General features: G+C 40.7%; 1 protein-coding gene across 3 annotated transcripts in view; it reads right to left on the bottom strand.

The window, feature by feature from the left end:
• Nucleotides 1–15,779, bottom strand: part of LOC138602270 (potassium/sodium hyperpolarization-activated cyclic nucleotide-gated channel 1) — an 85,235-nt gene that overhangs the window by 36,675 nt on the left and 32,781 nt on the right. For all 3 annotated transcript variants that reach the window (XM_069673717.1, XM_069673718.1, XM_069673719.1), the window contains exon 3: nucleotides 12,175–12,336. In XM_069673717.1, coding sequence (XP_069529818.1) covers nucleotides 12,175–12,336 — 162 coding nt within the window. The remainder of the gene's footprint in view (nucleotides 1–12,174; nucleotides 12,337–15,779) is intronic.

The following is a 15,779-nucleotide window of genomic DNA, read 5'->3' as shown; positions in this document are numbered from 1 at the left end:
TCAATGACCTGATCTGCATATAAATTAAATCCTGTTAAACTTTCCTGTTAGAAACGATGACCACTGAGGGAATCCTGACGTAAAGGAAGCTGAGCTGCTTGAAACATGCTGAGCTAATGTTAGCGACAGCCCCCTGCACACGCTTTATCCACAGGAGAGTGTCAGAGAGACACTAGCCCTTTTTCACACTGCGGTTCCGCCTCAGCGCCGTAACGAAGCTCCGTCATCATGCAGCCTTTGTCATTTTACATTGGACCAAGCAACGCCGGCCGCTTAAAGCCGCCCCAGTGTGTGTTTTTACACAATGTTGTGGCGTTACGGAATCAAAGCGTGCACACACACGGCACGGAGGCATGTCAATTCGTCAAAATTGTTCACTATGCTTCTATTTGCTTCATGAGCAGAAATATGCTGTCATTTACACAAACACTGAATAATCTTTTTACACAGAGAGAGAGAGAGAGAGAGAACAGACCCACCAAAGCATGTAACTGGAACAAACACCATTTGTGGGGTCATTGGCCTTCAGTGTCCCTCCACATGTGTACGTTCAGCGTGCGTGCCGGAGATGCTCTCTCACTGTTTATTGAGCATCACTGCAGAAAGCTTGTGTTGACATTTGTATGCATGGAAAAGCAGAGAAAAGTGTTTTTGTGGGATGAAAACAGAAAGGCCGGGCTGACTCACGGCACCTTTCTGCTGTTTGGTGCTCGTGTGCATTTGATGCACAGATAAGCACGCCCAACAGGGAACATCTGCGCCGATCGAGAGTGTCACATAATCCTGTTGTTGTATGGCTGGTGTAGGGTTTGGGAATTGATGTCACATCTTGTAGCACTGTATGACATATGTCTGATGTTTGTTTATATATAGAAGATGAGAAGCAGGTGCTATTTTGAGGAACATTTCAGTACAGATTCGAGCAGTGAAATCTAGAGGGAGAACATCATCCAGCACAGTCACTTAAGTTTTCAATTTTCTATCAAAAACATGAAGAAATTAAGCTTCTGTTTAATAAATAATACTAGTCAATAATGCACCAACATAATCAAACCACGGCATTCAAGAGTGGACTTGAAGTGAGGCGCTGGTTTCAAAAAATAACCTTAAAATTAAATTAGACTTGAAGTTAATAGCTGCATAGTCGCTGACGGTCGCTTTCCTTTTCAGACTGTTTGCTTCATCTGAGCGTCAAATTTGTTTCTTTTTCTTTGGATTTTCACTTATTTTTGAAGTTGTATCTGTAGTCATCGATCTTTTCTTTGTTTGTTCAGCCATAGTAGTTTACTGTCAACACTTGCAGAGAGCAGAAAAGGCAACTGCTTAGCTCCGCCTACCCTCTCTGGCAGACCAACCACTGCTGGCTGATGGAAAACATGTCACTAACTGGGCGCCGCTTGTGATTGCGCCACAGACACCCAGCTTTCATCAGTGGGCCATAGGCTCAGTCACCATTGTGTTACCTCATTCGGCGATAGATAGAGACTTGACAGACATTTATTTAAATAAAAATCTTCCAGATTGCCAAAGGCAGCTGCAAATATGTAAGTGATAATTAAATTGCCATCTAATGCAACCTAAGAAATTCACTTTAAATTGCAATTTAGTTGTAAAAACAGTTTATTGGTTCAGTCCTGAGCCCAGAGACGGTCCGCTCATTGGCTAACCAGCAACTCACTGTCTCTATCTGACTTAACACTCACAGGTATGGATTCTAATTCAACAGCTGAGACTTTACTGGGGTAAGTATAGAAGTAAGTATAGAAATAAACAAAAACTACTACAGTTGGTTTCATGATAACACACCTGAAGTATTTAAAGAAATCGAACCCCTAAAAGAAAACCGTCTCTTTGGGTAAGAAGTGTGTTCCAGCTGGGCTCACATACTTTCAGGCGTTAGGATTAAATATGTACTTCTTCCTTAAGCAGGTAGTAAGTGGCTTTATACAGATTCGCAGCAGGTATTTTTCACATGCTAATGAGCCAGATAGTTCTTGTTCAACATGGGGCTGCAGAAATATTGAAACAGCAGCCAAGCAGCTTTGCTAAACTCTCCATGTTTGGAATAATGCAAGTTATGTAGCATGTTGTAGAGCCATGGTTCTCAAGTGGTGGGTCCGGACCAAAAAGTGGGTCGCGGAGCTGTTTTCGGTGGGTGAAAAAAAAAAAAAAAGTCTATGTTGCGCTTTTATTTTGAAGGACATGGGTCTCCTATGACGTGCGTAGTACAAGTGTAGTTTGACACTCTCCTCTGATTGGGTAATCCCAGCTACAGTTACATTCTTTTAGTTTATTTCTGTGGGGAAAAGGCTGCTAATTAAATGACTCGTAGATGGGATATTTTCCCGCTGCTACCTGCTGGTCAGGTCGCCGTCTCGGGTTCAATTTCAGTGATTGAGAAAATTGCGATTAGTCATTAAGGAGGTGGTGGTGGGTCCTGAGGTTAGAGCAGTTGAGAACCACTGTTGCAGAGGGTTCCTTTAAGATAGGAAATCATGGGAGCAGGGAAAGGCCAAAGCAATTCTGTCCTTGATTTAACGGAGATGCAGGTGAAACATTTATGACACATTCAAAGACAGCTTTATGGGGCACGGACAGTTTGAGACTGAATATTGCAGCGGTAACATCTGCAGAATTACAGGCTGGATTCCTTGAGTTTGTATTTTCCCTGGTATTAAATGACTCACGGCATGTTTGCTGCAGCACATTATGATTTCAGTAGCCCACATTACCTGTCCTTGTCCTCTTACAGTTGTAATCAGGACAGACATAAACATATATTTTTTTCAGTGTGTTAAAAGTGTGAAACCAACAGAACAGAGAGATTGACAGAAATATTCTGCTGCTGTTTCTCGCCTCTGTCCTCCGGGAAGAGTGACTCATTGCAGTATTAACACATTCTCTCCAGAAAAAGCACTTTCTACTTTTCTCTCTACAATCCCCCTGATTTTAATAAATGTGGCTAACACAGCAGAAGCATTCAGTTCGTCCTCAGCTCCAAATATAATTAAGCTCTGGATGCAGCAAAACAAGTGACATCACATTCTGCATATTCATGTTCAGCTCGGCCTTTGTTTACAAGTCGAGCACTAAAAGAGAATTCACAGACTTCATTATGCATTAGTACTAATCTAACTCAGCGCCATTGTCTGGCTATTCAGAACCACAAGTTAAAAGTTTCTATAATTAGTCCGAGTCGAGTCTTTCACAACTCGCCCGCATTTCTATTCATTAGTCACAACACAGAGCCTCCAACAGACGCAAGGCGTTTCTTGTTATGTGACCGGGAAGGCAATCGATGAGTCACCGTCGTCCCAGTGCCGAGCGTGACCCAGAGGCGGTAGTTGTTTCAATACCAACGAAGAAGAATGAGACTAATCCACGGCTGAAAGGACAGAAAGTGACCCTTTAACAGCGCAAGAGCTCACAGGGCAGCAAAGCAAAGTGACTTCTGATCTCTGCTCCCACAGATTCCTCTGACTCAGTCGCTGTTTGATCAGTCACTCCAGGATTTCAAGCTTTTTTTGGGATGGTTGCGAGAAAAAAATGCCTGTTTTTACAGCAGCGATGCGAGTTCAGTCAGACAACTCACATTTGTAATAGTTTGAAATGTTTATTGCAGCAGCAGAACATAGCTTGTGTTTGGTATCTAGGCTTCGACCTCGTCACTCCTCGCAGATTTAAGCCGGTTTCTCACTGGTCAAAAAACCCACTAACACCCAGCCTTATTGCTTAGCGGGAAAGGTTACCATCGGCATTTATACCCTGGTCAAATGACTCTGCAGTAGACCAGTCGTTTTGTGTTGCCATGGGAACACAAAACCTGTGCTGACACGCTAATCTCCACCCCCTTCCCGGCGCGTTGCTATGCTCCGCCGGTAACTTTTGCGACTCAAATTTCACCCGTCTCCGTCCGAGCAACGCTCGAACATCGTTCCAAATTTGTCAGCGCCGAGTTTGATAAATAAACTCAATGAGTAATAGAAACAATAAAGACCTAACCACCGTAACATCTTCACTGTTTACTAACCCTGTCTACAGCGCGTTTGTGACGTCAGACGGTGACGCAGCAGAAAAGAGACCGACAGGAGTATACTCCACTGGCAATGGGAAAAGAGACGATCGGCATCTATAAGGGAGTCTTCCCGGGTCTGAAAGACCTGCTATATTTGAAAAGCATGGAAGTGAGTTTGTTGACATATATGCCGAAGGATGCTGGGGGAAATATAAGTTCTGCAGAAAAGTTGCAGTGATTGGTCAAAATTGCAAGATTGCACAGAATGCACGATTTTTGGTTGAGTTTGCATTCACTGTTGCAATCACAACATCCGTTATTTCCTGGAATTATTGATTCATTGCCTAGTTTCACTTCAGAATGACTTATAAATGAATCAGGAGAATAAACAGGAGAGAATTTGTTGAACACATTTTGAAGCCTGATTTCATCATAAATCGACTCGTTTCAGGTAAACGCCTCCCTCGTGTGCTTTTATCCAAAGAACGAACAAAAACATCCGCATTAACCGACCGGTTTAATTACTCAATCATATAAAGCTTAAACCCAGCAAGCTGTCCCATGCATTGGGAAAAATGTGATGCACAATATTCATTTTTCAATTACATAATCAAACCACAAGCTGTTCCCACTGGGAGGCACAGAAGGCACCGCGGTCTTTGAACACATCATTGAGGCAGCGGAGGGTCTGCAGGCCGAGGCCGGAGCCAAGCTGGAGGTTGGCAGGAGGAAGGCGCTCACAGCGGTGAGTCTCAGTGTGAGGGCGTGCTTCTCTTTGTCTCGTAAGTTTTCATGCCTTCATGACGAATCCTTCTTGAAGTTGGCAGGTCCAAGCTTCCTGCCGGCTTATGGCTGTTCGTTTTTTGTGTTTGTTTTGTTTGTTTGTGTCTTGCAGAGGTCTCACTTGCTTTCCTCGGACGTTCTACTGAAGGTTTGAGTTTGTAGTTGACTGCAATTTTTATAATGGATTATTCTGCCATTGTTTTCTTTTTTGATCAGTAAAATATTAGAAAAAATTTTTAATAAATGCCCTTTTTCCTAAATCTTTCATTGTTTTGTCCAACCAACAGCCCAAAGTCCAAATATATCCAGTTTACTATCAGATAAAGCAACAACAAAACCACATTATCCATTTATCTACTGATTTATTTCATGACTAATCTTTCATCCTATAAATCGGCCAAAGTCATGTCATCAAACTGCTTCTGTTTTCAATCCAACAGTATGAAACTGGCTCTTCTTTTACCATCATCAATGACAAAGAAATGCAGCAAACCCTTACGTTAAAGAAGTTTGAGCCCACAAATGCTTTACATTTGAGCTTTAAAAAATAACCGAAACGATGAATTGAGTATCAAAAAAGTTGCCGATTAATTTGATTTCAATCGACTAATCGATTAATCGTTGCAACAAATAGCTAAAATAATTTGTGATGAATTTGTTGTTGTAGGTTCGGCAGCAGGGCCTTTAATCTTAATCCCCTCCGTGTTATGATGTGTTAACCTCGCTGCATTTTCTTTATCGCATAATAAATAACTTAATTTGACACCTGGTATGAGCCCTTTATTCTTCTTTCTATGCAGTGTTATAAAAATGAGTCTGCATTCTGAGGAGCGAAAAAACTTTTTCTTTCCAATCATGTGCAATCAAGCGAGCAGCAGCCACTTTCACTGACGAGCTCTCGCTCAATCAGAGAGGTTAAACTAAGCAAAGAGGGGAGCTGTTTTATGTTTGGAGTGAGAAAGTGTCTGCACTCTCCTGATGGAAGTAGACTCCACGTGTAAGCCGAGTTACAATGCCTAAGATTCTACATCATCTTCATCCTACATTCCGAATAAACAGAGATGAATGTGATTAAACTCCTCTAGACTCTCCAAGAGGGGTCAATATCAAACCCAGAATTCTAACCGACCAAAGGTCTGCACTTGGGCTGCAACTAACAATTATTTTATGATCAGTTTTTACAATAAATCGATAAAACAGTTGCAGCTTGTTCGCACCAAATAACAGAACAAGAGAGCCACAACTGCTCACATCTGGACTAAACCAGTCTTTAGTTTTACCTGGCTGAACCAGTGTCCTCTTGTTGACTGATGTGCCATGAGGGAGCAGAAAGGGGAAAAGTTTGATTAATTCATAACCCCTGGACTGAGCCCGCCTGTGACTCATCCAGAGGTTTGGGGAGAAGTGATGGAAAGTAGCGGGTGGTCGAGGGATAAAAGAGGCCAGGAAGGGTGAACGCAGCTGAGGGATGATGGTTTGTCGGCCCTGCCTAACTACAGTTCGTCTCTGAGACATGAGTCTGCAGAGGCTCAGCTGTCTCTTTATCGGAGCTTTTAAGGGAGCAGTAAGCAAACAAACACCAATAAATCTATCTAAACAAAAAGCAATTTGAAGTTGTGACTTTTGACTCTTGAATTTGTGATGAGCATTTTTTCAATTTTTAATATTTTATAGACTTTTTTTTTTACAATTTTCTTTTATCTTGTGGACCAAACAAAAAAACAAATTAGCCATAAACCCAAACCAGCACAAATATGAAGCTTGCTACGGAGTGTGGCCAAAAGTAAAAAAAAAAATAAAAAAAAAAGTTAATGGAAAAACTAAAATTTAAAACTGAAAATTCATGTTTTTATCTTTAACTATGAAAAATAAAAAAAATGAATTGAAACAAAAAATAAAGAAAGAAAAAAACGTTTCAATTCATATAAAACTAAAATTCTCTCAGTTGATGCCACGCCCCACACTATTTCAGGGCCAAAAAAATGAACTGAAAAAAAGTGGGGAATATATATATATATATATATATATATATAAACCAAAAAAAATTTATTGGAAACAGGAAGATTTTTTTTTTTAATATCAAACTTTATATGAGGATGAAAAATAACAAGTAACTTATTCAGGAAAATTCCAAAACTGAATCAAAACTATATTTGGAATTATTTTTCTATTTGTAATTGTTGTAATTTTCGAAGTTTAAGATTAAAAAAAAAAAAAAAAAAAAATGTAGTTTCAAAATGTAGTTTTTTATAAACAATTCTGCTTTCCAAACTGTGAAACTGTTTAGCCCCATTCTACCTCCATACACAACGTGCTGTCAGTCTCTTTATTTGAGCCTTTAGACGAGGAGTTAGGACACAAACACTAACAAAATGCTCCTAAACACACTTTGCCACACTGTACTGTACATGCAGACAAAAGCAGCAGCCGTCACCTTCTCACTGAGCCAACACAGCGACAGCGGCCCTATCTCGCCTGGTGATTAAGTAAAAGCAGCCTCTACAGAGTAAGAAGCTACTCTCAGGCCATTAGTCAGGAAGATAACAGTCGTGCACCCTGCATGTACTGCAGCACTCAGCAGTATCTGCAGTCCTCGCCGGCCCCGCTCTTCTTCCTTTCACAGCTGGAGACACGAAGTACCGAACCAACACACCACAGAAAATAAAATGTGACGCAACGTGAATTTAAAGCAGGGAGACACACACGACCTTCACCTGAACACTCACGTTGTGTTTTTTTTTACCTGCGGTAAACAGGAGGGGAGATTTCTCATCAACATTTAGAGCTCATGAACTCTAATGTGTTGTGATGGTGTGAGAAGAGGAATCCCTCATGGAGGCAGGACTTTTCACTTTAGATTTGCCAGTTCACATTCCGCACACAGGCCTCTAGTTCTGCTCAGATCCACAGGGAAGAGGCTCACAAATTGCTCATTCTAGCACATCACAGTCACTAACACTATGTTAGCTACAGTACCAATCACACACACAAAGGCTCTGCTTACAATATGTCTTATTTAAGGCTGCAGCTGAAGACTATTTGTCTCAATTGCAATGCAGTTATTCAGTCATCAACAAAAACTGATGGGAAATCCATACAGAGCGCAATCAGGATATTAAAATACAGTGGATTCAGATATATCTTCATTACTATCTGTATTGATTTCTCCTCAGTTGTTTTGTTTTGTTTGAGCATCCTTTGTAGTTTGACAGAGAATCAGTTTTCCCGTGATAACGCGTAATTTCTTGACATCACAACTTTTTTCTTGTAATTCCGGGATAATAACGCTGGTTTTCCTGTTGTAACAGATTAATTTATCCCATTATCTTAACTTAACAAAGCTTGTTTTCACGTGATGAGAGGATAATTTTCCAGGGATCTAGAAAACAAAACGACCGGTCAGTGTGATATTACAGACCAGGACATGCCATGCTGCCCTTGCCCACACTAATGATGTAAGTTGAGCCTATTTCTATGTTTGTTTGGTGCTTTTTAACTCTGGGTTTATGGTGGTGCAGCCTTGTTATCTGAAGTTAACAAAAATATAACATCTATATAAACTAAACTAAATCTCGAGAAAACTATGGAGCCAGATCAGTCTCAAAAAGAATAAATGCACACAGATGGATTCACAAATATATTTCACAATATACAAAAATATTTATCCTTCTATATAAATGTAAAAAAAATAAAAAATAAGATATATATATATATATATATATATATATATATATATATATATATATATATATATATATAATAAATAAGATGCATAAATGTTTAAATTTCTGACGCACACACACATATTTGTTGTTTTAAAAATATGTAATGAAAATTCACAAATATATGAACTTTGTAATTTTTAACAAAAACGTTTTTGGATGTTGTGACATTTATATACAAACCATTTAACTTGCATTTACGAAGCGGTTTTGGTTTGTGAACATTACATTTAAATAGAAGTCCAAATACAAATATTTTTGTGTGCATTGAAAAATATTTTTTGAAGAGAGTCATTTATATGTAAATCATAAAATATATTTGTGTAATTATTCTTTTTGAGACCGATTTGGCTCCATAGAAAGCAACTTAAAATTACTCATTATCACTGGACATGTCTGCTTAGGGCTTCCGTAGATTTCCACATGTAGAACAGTGACGGGTTAAGTTGCGTTGTAATTATTTGCATGTATTTGTAAATGGAATGGAAATTCATTGATTCCTCATAATCACACACATTTAGAAGTGTTATTTAAGGCTCATTTTACTCCACGCTACATTGTGTTTCTGAAACTTTAAGTCTTGTTAAGAATTTTTGCTTTGTTTATAACATTTCAGTAATGCCCATTTCTATTAATAGTGTCCGACCAATATCGTCCTTAATCTAAAAAGATTGTATTTACAGTGGCAGGAATCAAACCACTAATAAGAGCTTTCATTTGAGAAGCTGGAACACTTATTGACAAATATAAATATAGTGATAAATCAATTATCATCATTTTGGATTAACTTATAAATGAATGGACGAATCTTTTCAGCAGTCTCACTGCTGTCAAAGACAATATTTTCCTACCTGAAGACAGGAGGAAAATTGAAGTGATGAAATATATGGTAATCCTAATCCAGCATTCTAAGTAAGTGTGAAACTGCTGAGATGTGAAAGCATTATTGTGCCTTCAGACTCCTGCACAGACGAACTCTGGGAGCTGCTATATTTAGGTGTGCGAGTCTGCAGACAAGCGGCTGCAGCCACGACGTGTCACCAGAAACCTTATATGTGCTCAGAGCTGGGAGACATCTTTGTTATGTTGTCTCTACACTCTGAATACAAATGATGGTGCAGTTTCAGTTTACAGAGGAGAGAGGATTCAGATTAATGAGTCGTCAGAGTGTGTTAGCTCTTTTTTCCAGAGGCCCGTTTGCCAGTTAAATCTATGGCTATAGATTTCCACAGCGCGAATGATCCTGCCACACAGGGGGCAACGAATTAGCCTTTCACATGACTCCCATTTGGTATCGATTTGCATACAAGGAAGTTTATCTGACTTATTCTGAGCAACACGTGTTAATAATTAAGCTCCAGAGCAGCTGGCAGAGGGAAGTTTAAAAAGCTGTGGTGCTGCAGTAAATGAAGTTGCTGTTTGCCCTGTTTTGTACACAACCATTAGCACGGATGAATTGTGACAGTTAAGTGGGAAATAATTTCACTGCACATTCATTTCGGTGCAAACAGACATGGATTACGTCTGTTTGGATGAATAACACATGCTAGTTGGTATCGGGCTCACTCGGGCAACTCATCGCCTCAAAGTAAAAAATGAGAGTGGGAAACAGAGTCGTGATGTTTACGGAAGCAGACATTTGCACCTCCAGCCCGGTGCCTCTGAGCCGTCAGTGTGCATGTGGGGAGCAGAAATGTAAGTCTCAGAGAGAGAGAGAAGGAGAGAGAGAAATGAGCGGGCAGAAGAGTTCCTCGGGCGAGCATTTACAATCAGCGTTACCCAAGAGGCCCTTACACACTTCTACGCTATCATGTCGCTCAGGGAGGAAAGCAACTGCGGTCCGTTTGACCCTGAGTCAGAGAGAGAGGGAGGTGGAAGTATACAGAAACATAACTGTGAAACTGTTTTAATAACTGTGAACGTTTTTTAATTGTCCTACAGTTACAAAGCCAGTGGTTTCATTTACTAAAGAAAGAGCAATGTGGGGTGTTTGAGGCCGATAGCGATGACAATTTTAGCAGGGTCAAATTTACAGATAGCTAATATTGGAGCCGATACAGTGATTTTTTTTCTTTTAGATGTGGTTTGTGCTACAATTTTAGCCTGATATGACTATTTAAAGGTACCCAGAAGGCTCCTTTCTCGAATTAAATACCTTTATCTAAAAATATATATGATTATTATACATTGCAACCAATCCTAGTCCCGCCCACCATCTGCTACATGTGCTGCAGACAGTACTGAGAGTACAGGCTTTTGCACCATGGAAGAAATAAACCCTATATGTATCAAAGCTCACTGCAGTGTGTGCTCTGAATAGTTCAGGCTCTGCTGTCAGACGAGGTGGTGTTCACACAGGACTGCAGAGGAGGAAAGTTGTTCGAGGTTGGTTAAACAGACCTCCCAAGAAATTACCGCCGCAGCTGCAAGCAGCCGAGCGGCCAGAGAAGCAAATGGGATGAAGAGGGCAGAGCAGTGCACACTGTTACGAATCCCTGCAGATCTTACTTCACACCTCGCTCTATTGTTCAGTTTCATTCTAATAGGCTACGAAAAATAAATCGACTAAAAACAGATTCCTGGAAGTAAATAAACAAACTGAAATTAGACACAACGTTGCTTTATGCAGCATAATATAATTTATAATATTCCAAAATGACATTCTGCATAATGAGTAAATAAACTTTTGTTTTTTTCTGATTCTTTTTTGGCATTTACTGAGACCGGAATATTTTCATCAAACGCTGGAAACGTTGGACCCTTTGCTGGGATGAATAAAAGTTTTCCATTGATACATCTGCCATACTTAAAGGGGGGGTATTATGCTAATTTCCAAGCTTCATGTTTCACTCTGTGATACCTGTGGAGTAGCTTAGCCTAATTTACAGTTCACAAAGGTCAGCATTTTTCTCACACTGGTGCTCTGTGTAGACCCTCATACAGCCTTTGCCTGAAACGACTCACTCAGCTCCGTCCCTTTAAGAAACCCCGCCCCTACAAAGCCCGCTTTCTTCTGATTGGCCAGCTCTCTGAAGCCTGCTGAGGCGTGTAGAAAAAACTGTGTGAAACCTGGCGTTCACAGCAGCCTGCAGACTGAGCTGAGAAGCTTGGGGATTACTCCAACATACTTTTACCTACAGATTTGAAACTTCACCCATGTTTAGTCTGGACATCCAACATTTTAACATTATATATATGTGTCTTAAAGTGTAAACCCCATAATACCCCCTCTTTAAGATTGAAAACTGAGCATTGGAATACGAAGCATTAGAGTCGTAGCAGCATTCACTAAGAGGCTCGCTGGGTTTTGCGAAAGGGCCAATTGTTAAAGTGCTGTGTCCAGTTGCACTCACACACTGTATCTCAGTGGTCAAGTGATTCCCCTCCAAGCAGAAGGTTGGCGGTTCAATCCCTACCTCCTAGGTTCAGTATCCTTGGGCAAGATACTGAACCAAATTGCCCCCAAAAGGCATATTCTGCTGTGTTAGTATTTAGCTGATTAGTGGCACAGCCCTACATTAGTGTGTGGTCCGGAGACTAGAAAGGCACTGTGCGAGTCCACCCCATTTTAAGACCATTTACAAGGCAGCTTCATACAGTTTATACACCGAATGGCAAAATAAAAAACAAAAGAGAAGAGTGGGCAATACTTACAACCATACCGTTTAGCGACACCCAGCAGTCAGGGGGGAAGTCTTGGAGGAGCGGCACCAGATACTGGAGACAGCCATCCCAGTGACACAGAAGCAGCATCATCCCTATCAAATTAAATATTCTTACCACTGCACTCGCCAGGTCATAGGTCATATGGAAGATCTGCAGGAGACAAAGACAGACAGAGAGAGACCCCTGTTAGACCTCCGGAGTGTTATAAGAAGTGATATAACTCAAACAGAGAGTTTCAGATTTAGATCTGTTGGTGTCTCTGAAACATCACATGCGTTGGTATTTCAGAGATACAAAAAGATTCTGTGGAAAAAAAGATGAAAAAGATACTTAAAACGCTCACACAAGTACAAAGTCACCTTTGAAGTGGAGGGCATGGTGGGCCTGTTTGGCCACCAGAGAATGTGGAGCCACCAGTGTGTGTGTGTGTGTTTGTGTGTGTGCATCTCGCAGATGTTGAGCTGCATAATTCAACATGGCTGCTTTCCAAAACAAACTGACCAGTGGAGGAAATCCTCATACAGCACAGAGCGATGGTGAATGAAACACTGAATGATGAAGGCAGTGCAGACCTCGGGGATAATCAGCCCGTACGTGTTTGAACGCCAGTGTTACTGCAGGTGTGGCTATTTAATCAGAGCAGGAAGTTTCAGAATAGAAAGTCATCAGCTGGGTGAGTAAGCATGTCCGCAATGTGAAACGGTTTCATTTACACGGGATCTAGGCGAGAAGAATTGACACACGCCCGGTTGGCTTTGACGCTCATTCAGAGGGTTCTCATTAGCATGAGAATCCCATTACTTCTTTCCAGGTTGGTTATTCCGTAATCACCCTCTCGCTGATGCTCTATTTCTCCTCTAAAAAAGTTTAAAAAAACTATAGTGATCTCTGATTTGTGGGTTTTGCATAATAAACCTGCCTCATCTGCTAATTTGTTAAAGTAATTTCAGGTAATTATTACCTATTTTTAAGTTGATGGCCCTCCATTCCCTCTAAACTGCCCATTCTACTAATTATAAGTGTAATGAGAGTTTAATTCAGCGTCAGGGTTTGGTGCTCCTCGCTGTCATTAGGTTAAAAAACATTACACTTTTTTTGGTTACTTGTTTTACATTCGAGATGGAAGCTTAAAGAGAGTTCAACATTTGTAATTAATGCAAATAAAATTGCTTAAAGGAGATCAGAAATGTATTTTTTCAGACATCATTGATTAAAATATAAACTGGCTGTCAGTCAAACTCCTCGCTATGGCAACATCAAAGCCCCCCGCTACCTGATGTTTTCCCCCCAAATAGAAGCCTCATCAGTCGCACTCGTTACTGCGCAATAGTGTCTCAGAGCAGACCATCATCACGCCTGCATCTGAGCCAAGATAATAAAGATACAAGTCATTGTCATACTTTTTGAGGTTATATAAATTGGACAATAATATCATTATTAGACGGGCTACTAACACCTTGTCTTTTCTCTTTATAAAGACCAGGTACTACAGGTAAGAGTGCTGTATCTTGGGTGGAGAATCAGTGACTTGACTTGCCTTAACTAAGGACTCGACTTGACTTGACTTGACTTACCCAAAAAAGAAATGACTCAAGACTTGCTTGAGACTTGGACCAAATGACTTGAGACTTACTTGGGACTTGAGCAATGGTGACTTGGTCACAACATTGCTAATTATTGCCAATCGACTTTGTCTTAATAGCTCTTAGATCAAGCTGAGAAATACCGTTCATTCTTTCCTCATAGTTGTCGAACACAACGCTTTCTTTGTTAATTAAACACATATAGGCATTTACAGATGGACTCTAAGAACCCATAGTCACTTGTTAAAAGGGCTAAATAAATAAGAGTGTCATCTGCATAGCTGTGATATGCAATGTAAGTGTCATGGTTGAGTTGACTTCGACGGCACATGTACAGGTTGAATAATAGTGGCCCCAGTATTGAACCCTGAGTGACTCCACATGTCATGGAGATCCGCTCAGCTTTATGTTCACCTCCTGAAACAACGTAGCCGTTGCCTTCAAGATCAGAATCAGCTGAGGACCAGATAATCCAACCCACTGTTCCAGTCGACGTCCTTTATTGTCAAAAATATCAACACTACTTAGATCATTGTGCACCAAACTGATGTTTTACCTGAGTCATTATCCAGACAAACATCATTTAACATCTTTATTGGGGCAGTCTCAGTGATGTGATGTTATCTGAGGAGAGATTGAAATCTGCCCATTTACATTTAGAATGTTATTGAGCTGAATCGCAGCAGTTTCTCATTCATTTTCCCAATAAATGGAAGATTAGAGATGAGCCTTTTCTTACGCAATATTGAAGTTGAGAGTTGTCCTTTTTTTTTTACTCGAAAAGGGGATTGTGTAAGAGATTAAGTCAGCAGTACTTTGTTATATTGAACATATCTATTTTCTGATATTCTCTATATTTAACATCAAATCCAATCTTTTTCATGGTGTTATCTGCCTTTTATTTGTTCTCCTCAGATCTATTTTTGCGTTTTCTGGCATCAGAGAATTTGGGATCCACATTTGACCAAATTGCAGGGGCTACTTACTCCCTCTTCTCAGGGAGTGCAATCCCTCCAGAAAATAAAGAGAGCCGGAGCGTGCACTTCATTTTGTGCTGACATGTATTCTGCCAGATTTCTGAACCTGTTTTTACCACGCGTAGGCAAAAATCTGCCTAAACCCCAGGTGTTTTAAAAGCTCTTTGAATCCACGTCTCTCCACCCCGGTCCATTGTGACTGTCCTGTAACCTTTCTGCACAAAGGACAGTGTCCACACAGAGAACAGATGAGAGAACAAGAGGCTGAGCTGATGCTCAGATCCCTCTATGGTTCAACTCATCTACAGGGAGATACAGTGCACTGCCCTGACAGGCTAAAATTAGCCACTAGCTTACAGGACGGCTGTCTCAATGCACCCAGTATCTCTTCTGCTGCCTACATCTTTATTCTTAATTTAGAAGAACTCTCTGTCCCTCTGCGGAGCGTGTGTGTGGCTTCGCAGTCATCATAGTTTGATGACATAATTGTAGAGATTACAGACACAGAGAAAATGGGGGGAGACAATAACAAAGCAAGGGAGAAAAAGGTAGCTAATAAATGTAGACGTTACTGGAGGATTGCAGCTAGACTGGTCGCACTTTGGTCCCTCTTTGAATTGCAAATGATTCACAGCAGGCAGAAATAGAAAAAGGTCGACCGCTTGTCTGCCCTTTCCTCCTTCCACAAATGCATAATCAAAAAACACAACAAAAGAGGCTCTGGAAACATAAGTAGAAGTGTCAGAAGGTTGCGTGGGGGTTTTTGCAAATTCCCAGGGATAGTCTCGCTTTACTAGAAAGCCTCTGCGACCTCTGGGTCACTCTCAGGGCACGCGGTAAAGATGTAAGAGCTCATTAACACAGTGTGGGATTTGTTTAGGTTTGTACTTCAGAGCCACCAGTCTGCTAGTGGCAGCAGGGAGCCGCCAGGTAGCTGTCTAAAAATAGACATCTTAATAATAGAGGCTCCAGGTGTAGATCACTGGTCGTACAGGATAGCCTTCACTGTGATGTAGGGAGATATGAGGATGAA

This window comes from Semicossyphus pulcher, unplaced genomic scaffold, assembly GCF_022749685.1.
Source record: "Semicossyphus pulcher isolate SPU_LCO1_2020_fin unplaced genomic scaffold, fSemPul1.0.p SCAF_22, whole genome shotgun sequence".
NCBI classification, from domain to species: Eukaryota; Metazoa; Chordata; class Actinopteri; order Labriformes; family Labridae; genus Semicossyphus; species Semicossyphus pulcher.
Note: the sequence above shows the minus strand (reverse complement) of the source record. Positions and strands in the feature narration are given on the sequence as shown.